Here is a 16,911-nt window from a genome sequence, read left to right as displayed (position 1 = left end):
AAAACAGATGCGGAGGGAACTCATTCAGATTTATGAATTGGGGGCCGGGTCACTTGGGCCTTGGATTGTGCTTTGACATTCAATAAGATCACAACCATCTGATGGTATTTCAAGCAGATCCGGTATCCTTTCTCTGGCTCACATATCAAGAAGCTTGTTTGCTTGGCCTTGAAAATATAAAGTCATAGCTTGGAAGCAGGTCCTTCTGCCCAAATAGTTTATGCCAACCACTGTGCCCACTCAGTCCCAATTTCCTGCGCTCGGTCCATATCCCTAAGCCCTGCCCCTCTATTTACCTATCCAAGTGCTGTTGTACCTCCTTTAACCACTTCCACTAGCAGCTCATTCCAAACACTCAGTGTGGAAAAAGTTACCTCTCAAGTCCCTTTCTTTTTTTTGAATAGTACAGCACAGTACAGGCCCTTCAGCCCACAATGTTGTGCCGACCCTCAGACCCTGCCTCCCATATAAGCTCCCGCCTTAAGTTCCTCCATATACCCGTCTAGTAGTCTCTTAAACCTCACTAGTGTATCTGCCTCCACTACTGACTCAGGCAGTGCATTCCACACACCAACCACTCTCTGAGTAAAAAAACCTTCCTCTAATATCCCCCTTGAACTTCCCACCCCTTACCTTAAAGCCATGTCCTCTTGTATTGAGCAGTGGTGCCCTGGGGAAGAGGCGTTGGCTATCCACTCTATCTATTCCTCTTATTATCTTGTACACCTCTATCATGTCTCCTCTCATCCTCCTTCTCTCCAAAGAGTAAAGCCCTAGCTCCCTTAATCTCTGATCATAATGCATACTTTCTAAACCAGGCAGCATCCTGGTAAATCTCCTCTGTACCTTTTCCAATGCTTCCACATCCTTCCTATAGTGAGGCGACCAGAACTGGACACAGTACTCCAAGTGTGGCCTAACCAGAGTTTTATAGAGCTGCATCATTACATCGCGACTCTTAAACTCTATCCCTCGACTTATGAAAGCTAACACCCCATAAGCTTTCTTAACTACCCTATCCACCTGTGAGGCAACTTTCAGGGATCTGTGGACATGTGCCCCGAGATGCCTCTGCTCCTCCACACTACCAAGTATCCTGCCATTTACTTTGTACTCTGCCTTGGAGTTTGTCCTTCCAAAGTGTACCATCTCACACTTCTCCGGGTTGAACTCCATCTGCCACTTCTCAGTCCACTTCTGCATCCTATCAATGTCTCTCTGCAATCTTTGACAATCCTGTACACTATCTACAACACCACCAACCTTTGTGTCGTCTGCAAACTTGCCAACCCACCCTTCTACCCCCATATCCAGGTCGTTAATAAAAATCACGAAAAGTAGAGGTCCCAGAACAGGTCCTTGTGGGACACCACTAGTCACAATCCTCCAATCTGAATGTACTCCCTCCACCACCACCACCCTCTGCCTTCTGCAGGCAAGCCAATTCTGAATCCACCGGGCCAAACTTCCCTGGATCCCATGCCTTCTAACTTTCTGAATAAGCCTACCGTGTGACTTTCAAGTCTTCCCCTTCTTATTCTAAACATACGTGCCCTAGTTTTGGATTCCTTTACACTGGGGAGGGGGGGGGAGACTGTAACCATCACCTAATCTATGTCCCTCATGATTTTATAACCTCTATATTTTTTCTCTTCATTCTCCTGCATTCCAAGGAATAAAATTCTAGCCCTACCATCCTCTCCCTATAACTCAGGCCATCTCGTCATGGCAACATTTTCTGGGTATCCTCCGGGTGCTCCAGTTTCCTCCCACTGTCCAAAGACGTTCCAGTTAATTGGTCATTGCAAATTGTCCAGTGATTATACTGGGATTATATCAGGAGATTGCTGGGCGGCTCGAAGGATCCATTGTGTGATGAATCAGAATCAGAATCGGGTTTATTATCACCAGCATGTGTCGTGAAATTTGTCAACTTATGAGCAGCAGCAGTTCAATACAATACATAATATAGAAGAGGAAATGAAATAATAGTATTAATAAATAAATCAGTCAATCAATTACAGTATGCGTATATTAAATAGATTAAAAATCATGCAAAAACCAGAAATAATAGATATTAAAAAAGTGAGGTAGTGTGCAAGGGTTCAATGTCCATTTAGGAATCGGATGGCAGAGGGGAAGAAGCTGTTCCTGAACCACTGAATGAGTGCCTTCAGGCTTCTGTACCTCCTACCTGATGGTAACAGTGAGAGAAGGGCCTGCCCTGGGTGCTGGAGGTCCATTGCTCCTTGAAATTATCATGGGTACTTTGTAGGCTAGTACCCAAGATGAAACCGACTAAATTTACAACTCTCTGTAGCTTCTTTTGGTCCTGTGCAGTAGCCCCCCCCCCCCATACCAGATAGTGATGTACCCCATCAGAATGCTCTCCGCAGTACATCTATAGAAGTTTTTGAGTGTATTTGTTGACATGCCAAATCTCTTCAAACACCTAATGAAATATAGTCGCTGTCTTGCTTTCTTTATAACTACATCGATATGTTGGGACCAGGTTAGGTCTTCAGAGATTTGACACCCAGGAACTTGAAAATGCTCACTCTCTCCACTTCTGATCCTTTTATGAGGATTGGTATGTGATCTGTCTTACCCTTCCTGAAGTCCACAATCAGCTCTTTCGTCTTACTGACGTTGAGTGCCAGGTTGTTGCTACGGCACCACTCCACTAGTTGGCATATCTTGCTCCTGTATGCCCTCTTGACTCCATCTGAGATTCTACCAACACTGGTTGTATCGTCAGCAAATTTCTAAATGGTATTTGAGCTATGCCTAGGCACACAGTCATGGGTATAGAGAGAGTAGGGCAGTGGGCTAAGCACACACCAATCCACCCAGATTGTGGTCTTCCAGGTAGAAAGTCAAGGATGCAATTGCAGAGGGAGGTACAGAGGCCCAGGTTCTGCAACTTCTCAATCAAGATTGTGGGAATGATGATATTAAATGCAGAGCTATAGCTGGTGAACAGCATCCTGATGTAGGTGTTTGTGTTGTCTAGGAGGTTTAAGGCCATGTGAAGAGCCATTGAGATTGCATCTGCCGTTGACCTATTGTGACAATAGGCAAATTGCAATGGGTCCAGGTCCTTGCTGAGGCAGGAGTTCAGTCTATTCATGACCAACCTCTCAAAGCATTTCATCACTGTAGTTTTGAGTGCTACCGGGAGATGGTCATTAAGGTAGCCCACATTATTCTTCTTAAGCACTGGTATAATTGTTGCCTTTTTGAAGCAAGTGGGAACTTCTGCCCATAGCAGTGAGAGGTTGAAAATGTCCTTGAATACTCCCGCTAGTTGGTTGGCGCAGGTTTTCAGAGCCTTACCAAGTACTCCATCAGGACTTTCTGCTTTGTGATGGTTCACCTGCTTTAAAGATAGAGTGTAGCAGGGATTTTCACAGCTGTAGTATATTCTCCCTTTCAAAGCGTGTCTAGAAGGTGTTGGATTCATCTGGTAGTAAAGCATCGCTGCCATTCATGCTACTGGGTTTTGCTTTGTAGGAAGTAATGTCTTGCAAACCCTGCCAGAGTTGTCGTACATCCCATGTCGCCTCCAACCACATTCAGAATTGTCTCTTTGCCCTTGAAATAGCCCTCCACAAATCATACCTTATTTTCTGGTACATACCTGGGTCATCAGACTTGAATGCTACAGATCTAGCCTTCAGCAGATAACATACCTCCTAGTTCATCCACAGCGTTTGGTTTGCGAATGTACAGTAAGTCTTTGTGGGCACACACTCATCCACACAGATTTTAATGAAGTCGGTAGCAACTGCAGCACACTCATCCAGGTTCACAGATGAATCCCTGAATACAGTCCAGTCCACCGATTCAAAGCAGTCCTGTAGGCGTTCCTGTGCTTCCCTCGTCCATACCTTCTTGGTCCTCACTGCTGGTGCTGCAGTCTTCAGCCTCTGCCTATACTCAGTGAGTAGAAGTACAGCTAGGTGATCAGACTTCCTAAAGTGAGGGCGTGGAATCTGTCCACAATCGGTGTTGTTTCCGTCAGTTTTAAGCAGCAATAGTTTGTTTAAATGCATTAAGATATCTTTGTTGACTGCACTGACCTTGGAAGCAGTTGTGATTTTTAGCTGTATCAGGCTGAAACTAGAATATTTAATCATATCCATCGAGAGTTCTGCTGCCACATGAGTTGCCTCGAGGCGCTCTGGGAGCGTATCTCAAATAAATAGACAAAAATCCTCAAATCTTTTCTGCATTCTTTCCAGTTTAACTGCATATTTCATATAACAGGGTGACCAAAGCTTATCACCAACTTTAAAGTTAACTGTGACTCGTACAGCTGTAACATAATCATGGTCCCAGTCGGTCCAATGGCTTTTAGAAGCTGCCTGTGGAGTCTGGTTTCATCACCTTCCCTGATGATGAATCCTGGTGTTGAAGACATCCTAGATACAAAATTTTCTCCTCAGTTCTCCTTTGTCTATTGTCTATTGTCTTGTTTATTATTTATTGTAATGCCTGCACTGTTCTGTGTACTTTATGCAGTCCCGGGTAGGTCTGTAGTCTAGTGTAGTTTTTGTGTTGTTTCATGTAGCACCATGATCCTGAAAAACGTTGTCTTGTTTTTACTGTGTACTGTACCAGCAGTTATAGTCGAAATGACAATAAAAAGTGACGACTTATTTGCCCGGACTTTCACCTCGTGAGTTCACTTTCAATCCCCTCCTGACTTTGAACACCTGCCAAATCCCCTCTTGATCTTCTCTGTTCCTAGGGTAACAACCCCATTTCTCTAGTCTATCCTTGCAGTCCATTGCTCTGTGATCTCCCTCCCACCCTCTTTGTCCCACCGACTCTGGCCATACTTGGATAAGCCACTGCAATATACCAAAAACACCCCCTGTGGGAGCACATTTACCATTCCCACTGCAGAGAGGTTTCTCCTAAATATCGTACTGGATGTATTAGTTACTATCCTATATTTGTGGACACATAATGGCAGAAGTACCTTGCTGACTCACACATCCCACACAATACTTTAGGCCAGTGTTTGAAATTGGATTCCTCTCTGGAGTCTGATGTGTAAACTTTGATCAGTAATGTTGTTACAGCTGTGTGTGTGTGTGTGTGTGTGTGTGTATGTGTGTGTGTTTGTCTCTGTCTGTCTCTCTCCATCTCTCTATCTCCCTCATCTCCGTTTAATTTTATCAAACAACTTCTCTTGAACAGAAAAGCTCCAGATGATTTAACAGTCTGAGGCAAGAGATCATTAAACACAGCAGTGGCACCGGGGGCTAGAGATGAATACTGAGTTCTCCCCAAACTACACACTTCCTTTCAGAAACTGTTACTTCCACTGCAAAGCAATGGAGCAACTTTGCTTTCCCTCAACCCACAGCAAACTAGTCAACACAGTGGTGAGGACGTAAGTGGGTCTCTTTAGCCTACAACAGCAGTCCCCAACCACCGGGCCACAAGACATGCGCTACGGGGCCGCGAAGAAACGATATGAATGGGCGATAGGAGTCAGCTGCACCTTTCCTCATTCCCTGTTACACCTACTGTTGAGCTTGAACACACGCGAGGTCATTACCCGCGCATCATCCATGTCAGCGCGGGAAGGAGATCAACTCCTCGAGCTTGCAAATGACGGCGGGCTGAAAAGTATGTTTGACATAACATCTCTGCCGGCATTCCAGATCAAAGTCAAGGCTAAATATCCTGAGATAGTCAGGAAAGCACTGAAAACGTTGCTTCCATTTCCAACATATCTCTGCAATGAATGCAACGAAAACTAAGCTGTGGAACAGACTGGACATAAGGAACCCCTTTCGCGTATCGCTGTCTCCAATCACCCCTCGATGGGACCATCTTGTTGCAGGAAAACAAGCCCAGGGCTCCCACTGATTCAGCGATATTGGTGCGTTGCAATGATTTTATATGTTCATACGAGGAAAATATGCGCTGTGTGTTTAATATCCAAACGTTACTTAAAATGTTATGATGCTATTATAAGTGACTTATATAACCATGTAACAATTATGGCATGGAAACAGGCGATCTCGCCCTTCTAGTCCGTGCCGAACGCTAGTCTCACCTAGTCCCACCGACCTGCACTCAGCCCATAACCCTCCATTCCTTTCCTGTCCATATACCCATCCAATTTTTCTTTAAATGATTATATCGAACCTGCCTCTACCACTTCTACTGGAAGTTTGTTCAACACTTCAAGCTCCCCTGTCCTCCCCTGATAATTGTCTTATCGCTATATTCATGCGAGGAAAATATGCGGTGTGTTTAATATTAAATTCGTTAGATAAACCCTTTTAGAAACGAAATTGAGTGTATTAGCCACTTATCACCTATATTCCGGTCGTGATTAACACACACCCCCGCCGCTGCCAACAGAATCGGCAAAAACAATTCTTAAGAAATCGGCACGCAAACGCATGCGCAAGTTATGCATGCGCACTGGTGCCCGCGCAAGGCTTCATGGTCATTGTAGTCTTTCTGGGGGTAAACCCAACGTATTTGACTGCTACTCTTGTACGTTGGCAACCCTACCCCCCGCCCCCCACCGGTCGGCCGGTCCGCAAGAATATTGTATGAAACCAGTCCACAGCGCAAAAAAGGTTGGGGATCCCTGGCCTACAATACCTCAATTTCAAAATCTTTATTCTTGTTTTCAAACCCTTCCATTACCTCTCCTCATCTCTGCAAACCCTTCCATTCCAACACAGCTTCCTAATTGTCTCAAAACCCCTGCACCCCTTATATCCCCATCTGTGTACGTCCTTAATCTACATCTCCTCCCCCACCATCTCTGTAAATTCTAGCTCCCAGATTCCTCACTCTCAACGTAATTTCCATAACTGTAACACCCTCCAGCACCGTCACTCCTCCCTATCTCCGTGACCCCCTCTGTCTCGTATATCCCCCTCTATATCTCTAAACCCCTCCCTTTTCTCTGCAGCATTCTCTGTAGTATCCTCTGGCCCCTACACACCTCCAACTCTAGAGGGGTTAGAGGCCCCTCTAAGCCCCACCCACCCTAACCCCTCCCCATTTCTGTAATTCCTTCCAGCTTCTGTATTTCTCCCCATCTCCTCAACCTTCCTCCAACCCATAAACACCTCCCTGTGTCCGTAACCTCCTCTACACCTGGTACTCAAGATGGTGCCAGCGGCCAATGGGGCCCTCCTGCAGACAGCTCAGGAAGCTATTTCTTCTTCTTTTAAATACATTTCTCTCCTGAACTGTGATTGATTGCAGCCTGTATTTTCCATTTTGATGGTGTATGTATTTTTGGTCCAAGTGAGCGATCTGGCACTCTTGCTGTTGCCTGGAGATTTTGGCGAGTTTGAGAACGGCGTGTGCAGCCGTCGTTTCCTGATGGCGGAACACAAACCCTCAGTCAGCTCCGTTACTCCTCGCCGACTAAGGCGCCGAACAAGATTGAAATCGAGGATGAGAGTGGAAGGCAAGCGGGTGTTCGGCGCTGTGTGCGTGCGTTTGACCACTCTCCCTCTTGCTACTGCCAAGGAAAGTGCAGGAGTCTTGGGGCCCCAAACTGGAAGGTTTGATCGTGGCTCATTGCTGTGGAACTTTTTTTTTGTGGAGGGGGGTGGGATTTCTGCAGTTTGATGTTTAATATCCTCAGCGCTGACGCACTCTGCGGCTGTGGGCTCGTTTCTTGGAGGACTTTGTGGTTCATGTTCCACCTATTTCTGGATACTCTCTTTTTGCTATTTGTGTGATTTGATCGAGGCACTCTGGTGCGGAACTGTCCCTGTGGCTGAGGCCTGCAGTCATTGACACAGTGCTAAACTGAACTGACTGGTGGCTGTCACTCCTGGACCGTTTCCGGGACTGTGTGATTTGGCGTTTAATATTCTGTTTGTTATTTGTTGTTGGCGCAATTTGTTCTTTTTCTTTCGCTTTGGGTGTTTGATATTTAAACAGGTTCCGTGTTGTTTCTTTGTTTCCTGGCTGTTTGTGGGAGGATGAATCTCAGATTTGTTTACTGCAGACAAAATATGATAGTAAATGTATGTTGAAACCCCTTCACCCCTCCCTATCTGTGTTACCTCTTTAACCCCTTACTTGCTCACAATCTCTTGCCCCTACACTTTCCATCTCTGTAATGCCTCTCCTACCATACACCCCTGTATAAAACCTGTGCTCTTTTATCCCTGTCATCTTGAATGTCTCTCCACCATTCCAGTTTCCATTCTTCCACCATATTGGTTGTGCCTTCAGCTGCCTGGGTCCTGAGCTCTGCAATTCCTTTTCGAACCCTCCTGGAGGGCAGTGCTTAAAGCTTCCCTCTCTGATCAAGCTTGTGGTCATCTGCCCTGACCTTGGTGTGGTTCAGGGCTCACTGTTTGAAATTGGGCCTCAGGTGGTGGGGCGTTGCTGGAACCTGGAGCTTGAGTAGTTGTATTTGTGCTGTACTTCGAACGGTAACGAGCACTGTTTGTCTCCCTGTAGTTTCACCTGCAGCGGAGAGAATCCGTTTCATCCTCGGGGAGGATGACGAGAGCCCTGCGCCCCAGCTCTTCACGGAGATGGATGAACTTTTGGCTGTTGATGGGCAGGAGATGGAATGGAAGGAGACGGCCAGGTAGGAAAGCCTTGCCAACATCTCACTCACTATGAGCTGTACCTTTAGATCGACCCTCTCACAAACCTTGGTTGGTCCAAACACTTTTTAGAACTAGGGGCTCGATGTCTAAAGTAGAGTCACTGCTGTAACATTGGGACAGCAAGATCCCACAGAAGTCAATGAATATTCCATTTCTCCTCCAATCTCCAATGGAACAAGTGTAAGCAGTCCCTAGTGTTTCTTTGCCACCTTGATTGAGAGCTACATCAGTTACTCTTCCCCTCTGCACCCTTTGCAAACCATGATTTTGTTCCTACACCAAGCCCCTCATCCCAGTTTCTCCGTGCTCTACCCAAGATTATCTTGTCCAGAACTCCCATCTCTGGCTCCCTCAATCGCATTTCCACTAAGCCACTGACCATCAGGCCCACCTTCCTGCATCAGTTAAGGTGACACAATGGACCTGGGCAATGGTCTTCAAGGAGCAGAATCTTCATTAAACTTCCTTCTCAATGGACTTGCACCCTTTCACCTTCCACAGCACCAAGCCCTTCCTCATTTTCCTTACTAACATGCTTTAAAGGGCAAAGGAGGTTACCCCAATGCCCTGGCTCGTTAATCCATTGGTCGGCTTCACCTTTAACAGGTTATCTGTTTACATTGTTAGCGGGATCTTGCTATATATAATTTGGCTGCCACCTTTCCTCCATTGCAACAGTGACTGCACATCAAAGAGTACTTTGTCAGCTGTGTGACACCTTGAGAGGCTTTTTAGAAATGCTAAGAACTGCATTTAACAGGAGATCTAAGTTTGGAAACAAGTGCTAACATACTACACTAGAGAAATTTATTTTATTTAGAAAACAATCTCTTCGTCATCACTAACTGAGTGTATTAATCTAATCTGCAGCATGTTGAATGTAAACAGTGAATAATGATGAAGAGCAACTCTCAGCTGAACTTTCAGTTGTCTCTTTATTTATGGAATAAATATTGACACTTTGAGTTTAACCAATCCTTTGCACTTGAGGGCAAGGCTTGTGTGTTCTAATTCATTCATAAGCTACAACAGAAGTGTATTGTCAGTGAGATGTCTCTGAATTCAACTGGGCCTACAGCATGTTCTCCTGATGAAAAGCAGGATTATTTAGCCTGCACACCACAGTGGGTGGTAGTGATTTTAAATGATGCACGGCAGATTAACTAGAACATAGGGAGTGATGCTCTGATACGAGATGTGGGGGTAGCTGGTAATGTAAATATTCATTGTTCAACACTAGTTACCTTAAAGTGCAGAGATGACCATGTTTAGTGGGTCTGGAGCCACATACTGATGTCTCCAGGTAACAATAGCCTTCTGTTTTTACAGATGATGTTTGTCCATGTCAGAAAATAGACCAAAAAAAAAATCACTCTACGGTAATCATGCCTCTACAATATCATAATGAATGGCATCAAAAGCTGATAAGAACTACAAGAGAGAGAGAGAGAGAGAGAATGAATGAACTCATTTCTGTCATTTGCAGGAACAAGCAAATGTACATAGATGGGCCTTTTCAATTTAATACTACAGCAGGAGCTCTCTTGTATGTAGGTGTCAATAAGTTGTGTGATCATAACCATTGTATGGGGTAAGGATAAAGGACTTCCTTTCCTGGATAACATTAATGAACCAGATGGGTTTTTACAACATACCAGTCGTTTCATGGTCAACATTATTGAAATTAATTTCTTTATTAATTTCAGATGAATTTACTGAATTCCAAAGTTGCTGTAGTGAGATTTGAACTCATGACTGTGGAGTCATGATCCAACACTCTAGCTGCTATTCTAACAACTTAATCTCTGCCCTGCTTTACCCACTCTGGCGGGGATGTGGTCATTTAAAAATCTCCTTCGCTGTTCTCCAGGTGGATCAAGTTTGAGGAGAAGGTTGAAGAAGGGGGCGAGAGATGGAGCAAGCCGCATGTGGCCACACTCTCCCTACACAGCTTATTTGAACTCCGCACTTGTATAGAGAAGGGAACGGTCATGTTGGATATGGAAGCTTCAACTCTCCCTCAGATTGTGGGTAAGCTTACTTTCCTTCTTCCCTGACCCAGATCACTGGATCATATTTGGGGTTGTTACTATGATGAAAATGTGACTTCTGAGATCTGCCTCACACCTTGAGGGAGTGGGTCTTCACACACGAACATTTCCCCCCCGCCATCATCCTCCTTACCTATGCCATGTCCTGGCAGTGGAGAAGATAGAGGGGAAAATCTCAGAGAGAAATAATCTGGGAAATTTCTCTCTGAGCTGCTGAGAAGGTGGAAATTTGTCCAGGGGATCACATAGATTGTCATAGATTGTCATGTCCGACAGCTGTGGCCTTCCATGAGATGAGGTTGCAGGTGTAGTCAGTACCAATCTATCTCCCTCTTAAAGAGTCAGTACTCATTCCAGAAGCTCCCAGTTCTCTGGGAAAAGGAATCATCTCCCCGTTCCCATCTGTACAAGATCTTGCCATGCTTTTTTTACCTTATTGAAATCTGTGTGTTACAGGTGAGGCCAGTATATATTGCCCTTTCTTATTTGCCCCTGAGAAGGTGGTAATGAGCCAGTTTTTTGGACTACTGTAGTACGTCTGGTGAAGGTGCTTCCATAGTGCTACTGGGTGGAGGGGCAGGGGGGGAGCTCTGGGATTTTGACCTGGCGATGGTAGAGATCCCATGACACATTTTCAAATCAGGTTCACACATGGCTTGGAGAAGCAGCTGGTGGATGACCTTCTTCTTATCCCTATAACTTCTAATCATTGAAGGTTACTTTGGGAACTGAGTGTGAGTAACAACACGCCCTGAACACAGACTTTGTTAACTGTATGCTGGGCTACACTCGCATCACTGTGCCTGAAGGCCGGCGGTTCTGGAGGAGTGAGGATAAAGCTTCAGACAGGCGCCTGGTGCAGTACTGGGAGAGGCACCTTCCTGCAGATGAGTTGCTAGCTGAGGCAGTCCCTGCCCTGCCCTCTCAGATGGATGTAGAAGGTTACATGGTTTAATGCAGGGGGTTTTCCCAGTCTCCTGGCCAATATTTATCATGAGATCAATTTCACTGGGCTAAGTCACATTCTCAGAGTTTAGGGAACTTGCTGTGTACAGAATTGCATGTCTACCATCGCTCAATAGAGACAACCCTTCCAAAGTATTTCCCTGTCCGTTGGGTGTTTTGGGATGTTCCGAAGATGATGAAGATCGTAACGTTTAGCATGTCTCTAGCCGAGTGGCCCTCTGTGTGTTTCCCGCCAACCCTGCTGACCCTTTGTGTTCCGACAGAGACGATCATTGATGAACAAGTTGCCAAAGGGCTGTTGAAAGCTGAGCTGAAGGAGAAGGTGACCTACACTCTGCTTCGGAAACACCGGCACCAGACCAAAAAATCCAACCTCCGTTCCCTGGCTGAAATCGGGAAGACGGTATCCAGTGCAAGTAGGCTGTTTTCCACATCAGATAATGGTAATACAGGAGCCAATTTGCTGCAGTGTCCTCCCCTCTTACTACCTCACCATCATTGTCCATTTCATTGCTAACATCCTCCCTTCCCTCCTTACATGTATGGCGTCATATCATAGAATGCAAAATGCACTGCCCCAGTGGACAAGACCCAGAGCAGCCATTTCCTCAGTTGCTCATCAGTCTCAAGGTCCTTACAATGCACAAAGATTAATAGAGACAGCCACTGAATTAATTAACACCAGATCCCCTTGGAACAGCAGGAGGCAAATTGCATATGAAAACCAAAACATATAGTTAGATCATGTTTAATCTGTAACTTAATGCCGCCTACCACCTTGGTTCCTATCCTGTAATTCTCTCATCTATTAAAGTAGAATTCCACCATCTTCATCTGACCCTTTTACAGTCCTGTGTGGAGTGAGCTTTAGGCTTCTGTTCCACTTTGTGTGAAGAAAGAATCAAGTGTTCAGGAAGTGTTTGGGACAGAATTACTGAGTGGTTGTAACAAGAAAGGATGCCGTGTGGCCTGTTAAACCCATGCTGGCTCTATGCAAGAGCAACTCAGCCAGCCCCTTACCCCCATCCACATGGAAGTCCTCCCAGAAGACATTGAAGAGCTGAATGTCTGTAGCTCCATAATATACACGTAGATGGTGACTGCACTGCTACCTGTCCCCCCCCCCACCCCACCCCCCAGTGCAGTCTGTTCAACTCACTACAACCCCTGATCCATTAAATGGACAACAATTGGGACTGATACAATTGCAATCAGTCACAGTGAACAAGACGGAGAGCTTTATCCGGGGGAATGTTTTGAATGGCCCAGCTTTGCACTTGGCTGTGGCAGGTTAAGGCCTCATAGGTATCATTTGACAGTTGGTTCGGTCCCTTAGTCGGTCCCTTGCCTCTGCTTCATTAGTGAGCCTCCTCCACAGACTTCTTATAAAGAGTTCTTCGGTATTGCTGCCCAGGAATAGGTCCCAGCTGCTCCCATTGACAACCTGTCATGGCATTGCTGTAATTTTACATGGGAGGAATTTCCACCTACTACACATAGTCCTTCTATCTTTATCCTTTGACTTTGAAACTGATTGGACCATGAGATGAAGTACTGATTGACTGGCTAATTTGTGATGTATTTTATTTCCTCCCAAAACAATCTGGAATCATAGAAACTTACAGCACAGGGGAGGCCGTTAAACCCACAGGTGTAATGGCATCCCAGTACTAAACCTTCAGTAAGTTCCACTGACCAAGTACTTGTGCAGTTCCTTTCCAAGCTTTCCTACTGATCTCCTCACATCACACTTACCAGCAGTGAGATACAGTCACTTACTGTGTGAAATTGAATCTGTCCCGGTGATTTGAAACCCGAAATAGGCTGGAAAATCTTCAGAAAGCTATGAAGACATATACAATACTATTGCATTATAATTGATCGTCCCTTCTGATGATGTGGAACACTTGGATATATCTCCAATATTCTCCTAAGCTCCAGATTGATATCGTTCACTCGTCTGCCATGGACGCTGTTGTGTGTGTCACCCATGGCCAAACAGAAGCCAGTCAGTCACTACAATATCTTTTGGTATGAATGCCATACATGGAATCATTTGGAAAGTCGGTTGCCGTGTAGATTGGATCTTAGTTATTGCACCCGGGTGGACCTTGTGAGACTCTGATCCCGTGGAAACACCGAGACTACGGTCATGCATTGGAGGTGTGGAAGGCGTAACCAAAATGTGGTCCCCCATCAGTAATATGAAGGCCCGTAACCCTGCCCTCTTCTCTCACTGCTTAACTGAGATCCAACGCTGGGAAATCTGTCTCACAAACTTCACACGGTTGTGCTTTGATTGTTTGCTCCAATGTTGTACACTAATCTGAAGTTTTAATAATTTCTGATATTGCATATCCGTCTTAAAGCTGACATTGGTTACAATGGGTGAAATGCAACTGGATTGAATTCATTAATTCACCTCTATCTGTCAAAGTATCAAAGTAAACACAATGGGACAGACTTTGTCCTCGAGAACTGATCCTGACTGCACAATATAGCTGTGGCAACACTCAAACAGTTGATTCCAGTAAGTTTAATCCAGCTGACTTTCAGAGTTAGCAAATCCACCAGTCACAACAATATTGCATATCTAGCCCCAGTGATCGAGGAGAAAGTTTGACTGTGCCGTCTCTTTCTTTACAAAGTGAAGGATATGCAATAGATAGTCTCCATTTTAATTTGTTTGCTTGTTCAACTGTAAGACCAGGGCAATCAGAGCAGTGCCATTATAAGCAGAAACTTCAAATTTCCAATCCATTTTGCTAATGCATTGCTTGATGTGTCCTTTGTGTGGTTTATATTCACCAGGTGTTGGATTTTAAATATTCACTGGCAAATTTAAAGCTGAAACTTTTGAAAGCTTGGGCTAAATCTTGCATATTTATTTGGGGGAAAAATTGGGATAAATATGTATAGACTAATGAAGCAAAATCTCTTGCATCATTGCTCTGGTTGGTAAGTTTAACAGCAGCCTGATGACAGACATGTGATGTATTGGTTGTTCTGGTAATTACTTGATGATAAGCTGCTATGTACACACTTTTTTCATTTTTCACTTGGACATTCTGCCACCTTGCTGCAAGCCCAATCTGCCTTCGCTGTTGCTGGAATTTTTTTCTTTCTCTCTTGCCTTTTGCTTTGTGGCTCTAAACACTCCGCCTGCTCTCGATGGCCTGCAATAAGCTTGCGTTCCGCTCGACAGCTCGCTGCCGTGCCTTGCGTTCCGACGCTCAGATCAGGACCTGCGAGTCCCACGGAGCCAGAGCATGGCACTGCCCTGTAAGTCCAACCTGTGCCAACACACAGCGGTGGGGTGATGCCATGATGTGACCTGGGCCACAGTAAAATCTCTGGGCTTCATTTACCATTGCAGCTGGGACCTGGCTTCCTTAGAGAGCAGAAAGTTAACGTGTAACTCCTGGTGAACTGCTTCACAGGAGATGAGGGGGGAGAGAGAAAAGCTTCTTTCTTCTGGTAGGAAAAGGGGAGACCAAGTAAGGGGACAGAGTCTGAAGCTCTGGGAATGCTCATTCCGAGGGGGATGGGAATCTGGACTACTGCCTCCCAGTAATGTCGAAGGTTGGAAGAGTTCACAAGGACAAGGGAGGTACCAGAGAGGGAATTGTTGTGTGGGGATAGCAACGATTTTCAGCCCAAGGCAAGTAAAGAGAATTACTGATATGTTTGAGTGGAAAGGTGGGATTTAGGGACTAAATGGCCTTCAAAGGGAAAAATACTTTGCACTTTTGGATTGAGATTGGCAAAACCAGGAACTTCAGTCTGTGGGTGTTTGGAGACCCACTTTATCCATTGTTGGGAGGTGATGGTGTTGTGGGTAAATCTACTCTAATGTGGGTGATGATGATGATAAGACCCTTTACCTCAAAGCAGACCCTACGTTCATTGTTGGCCAATAACAGTGAGTGAAACTTCCATGGAGCCTTCCATCACCTGTCATTTACCATTATGGTCCATCGTAGCCCATCCCTCTTCCTCCCATTACCTTCACCCCCATTAACGTCTAGCAGGTCATACCGTTACATAATCCCTCAAATTATACGATCTAGAAGAATCTTGACACCACATTAAGTCTCTGGGCAGATCTCAAACCCCCAGGACTACTGTTCCTTTATGATTATGAAGCAGTGGAGTGGAGAGGCTGCAGCAAATAACATGTCGCCAGCAATGTGGATTAATAAGGCAGCATTAACCCCTTTGTGCTAATTCAGAGTAAGTATTATAAACACAGATTAGAGGGGATCTGCTTAGAATTTCATTTATTGGCTTTAAACCATTGAATCACTTTAGCATTCGGTCTCCTTGGAGACAATAGTGTGCACAGACTTTTCTCGTGTGCTGGATCAAATGTGAATTAGCATAAATGGGTGAATTAAGGTTGGCACGGACTTGGTGGGGTGAAGGGCCTATGTCTCTACTCTACCTGATGCTGAGGGGCTCGGGGGCAGTGATCAATGCTGGTGTTGGGGGGGGGGGTGGGTGGGTGGTTGTGGATTCCTGAGAGAAACGACAATGCACTGGTCCAGGGTGTTTGCAACTAACAGCTTTATCTAACCCGCAACACCGCAGCCCTGAACTACTTTCCTTTCAGCTGGTACTAGCTTTCTCACACGGTGGCAGGTGGGTGGGAAAGAGGGGATGGAGGTGGGTACCAATGTCTGAGGCTCTCCATGATCACAGTGTTAGTGTGGCTCAGCACTTTGTGTGTTCAAGCCCCTCTTCAGGGATTTGAACTCATCCAGTACTGAGAGAGCGCTATACTGTGTGCTCTTCCAAATATTAAGGCCCTACCTGCTCTGATGGGTAGGGGTACGGAACACCATGACCACCATTTCAAAAACCGAGGAGGTTATTACATTAATTGAACTGCAAAAAGCTGATGGTGAAAATCTGAAATTTCAGAAAAAATGGTGGGAATGCTCTGCAGGTTAAGCAGCATCTGTGGAGCGGAAAACAGAATTAATGTTTCATGTTTTGGACCTATCATTGGTAAAGTCAGACACAAGTTCACCAACCAGAGACATTAACTCTATTTTCTGCTCCTGACCTGTTGAATATCCCCCACATTTTCTGTTTTTACTTGTGAGAGCTTTCAGTGTGCAAATTGTGGTATAAGACAACCATGCTATTCTATCCCACATGGGTGCAGCTAGCTTCAGTTCCGTGCTGACTCTTCTGAAGCCAGGGGATACAAGCAGGCCACAGTCCTTGTGTTCTAAACCAAGAATGTAAAGGGCACAGCCGCAGGT

At 45.3% G+C, this 16,911-nt stretch overlaps 1 protein-coding gene across 5 annotated transcripts in view; it reads left to right on the top strand.

The window, feature by feature from the left end:
- The window catches only part of LOC140196760 (electrogenic sodium bicarbonate cotransporter 1-like), a 220,145-nt gene that overhangs the window by 70,202 nt on the left and 133,032 nt on the right, over positions 1-16,911 (top strand). For 3 of the 5 annotated variants that reach the window (XM_072256490.1, XM_072256489.1, XM_072256493.1), the window contains 3 exons: positions 8,470-8,602; positions 10,495-10,655; positions 11,905-12,084. In XM_072256490.1, the coding sequence (XP_072112591.1) occupies positions 8,470-8,602; positions 10,495-10,655; positions 11,905-12,084 (474 nt within the window). The remainder of the gene's footprint in view (positions 1-8,469; positions 8,603-10,494; positions 10,656-11,904; positions 12,085-16,911) is intronic. The other 2 variants (XM_072256492.1, XM_072256494.1) reach the window with 1 other exon arrangement.

This window comes from Mobula birostris, chromosome 4 (assembly GCF_030028105.1).
Source record: "Mobula birostris isolate sMobBir1 chromosome 4, sMobBir1.hap1, whole genome shotgun sequence".
Taxonomy (NCBI): domain Eukaryota; kingdom Metazoa; phylum Chordata; class Chondrichthyes; order Myliobatiformes; family Myliobatidae; genus Mobula; species Mobula birostris.
Note: the sequence above shows the minus strand (reverse complement) of the source record. Positions and strands in the feature narration are given on the sequence as shown.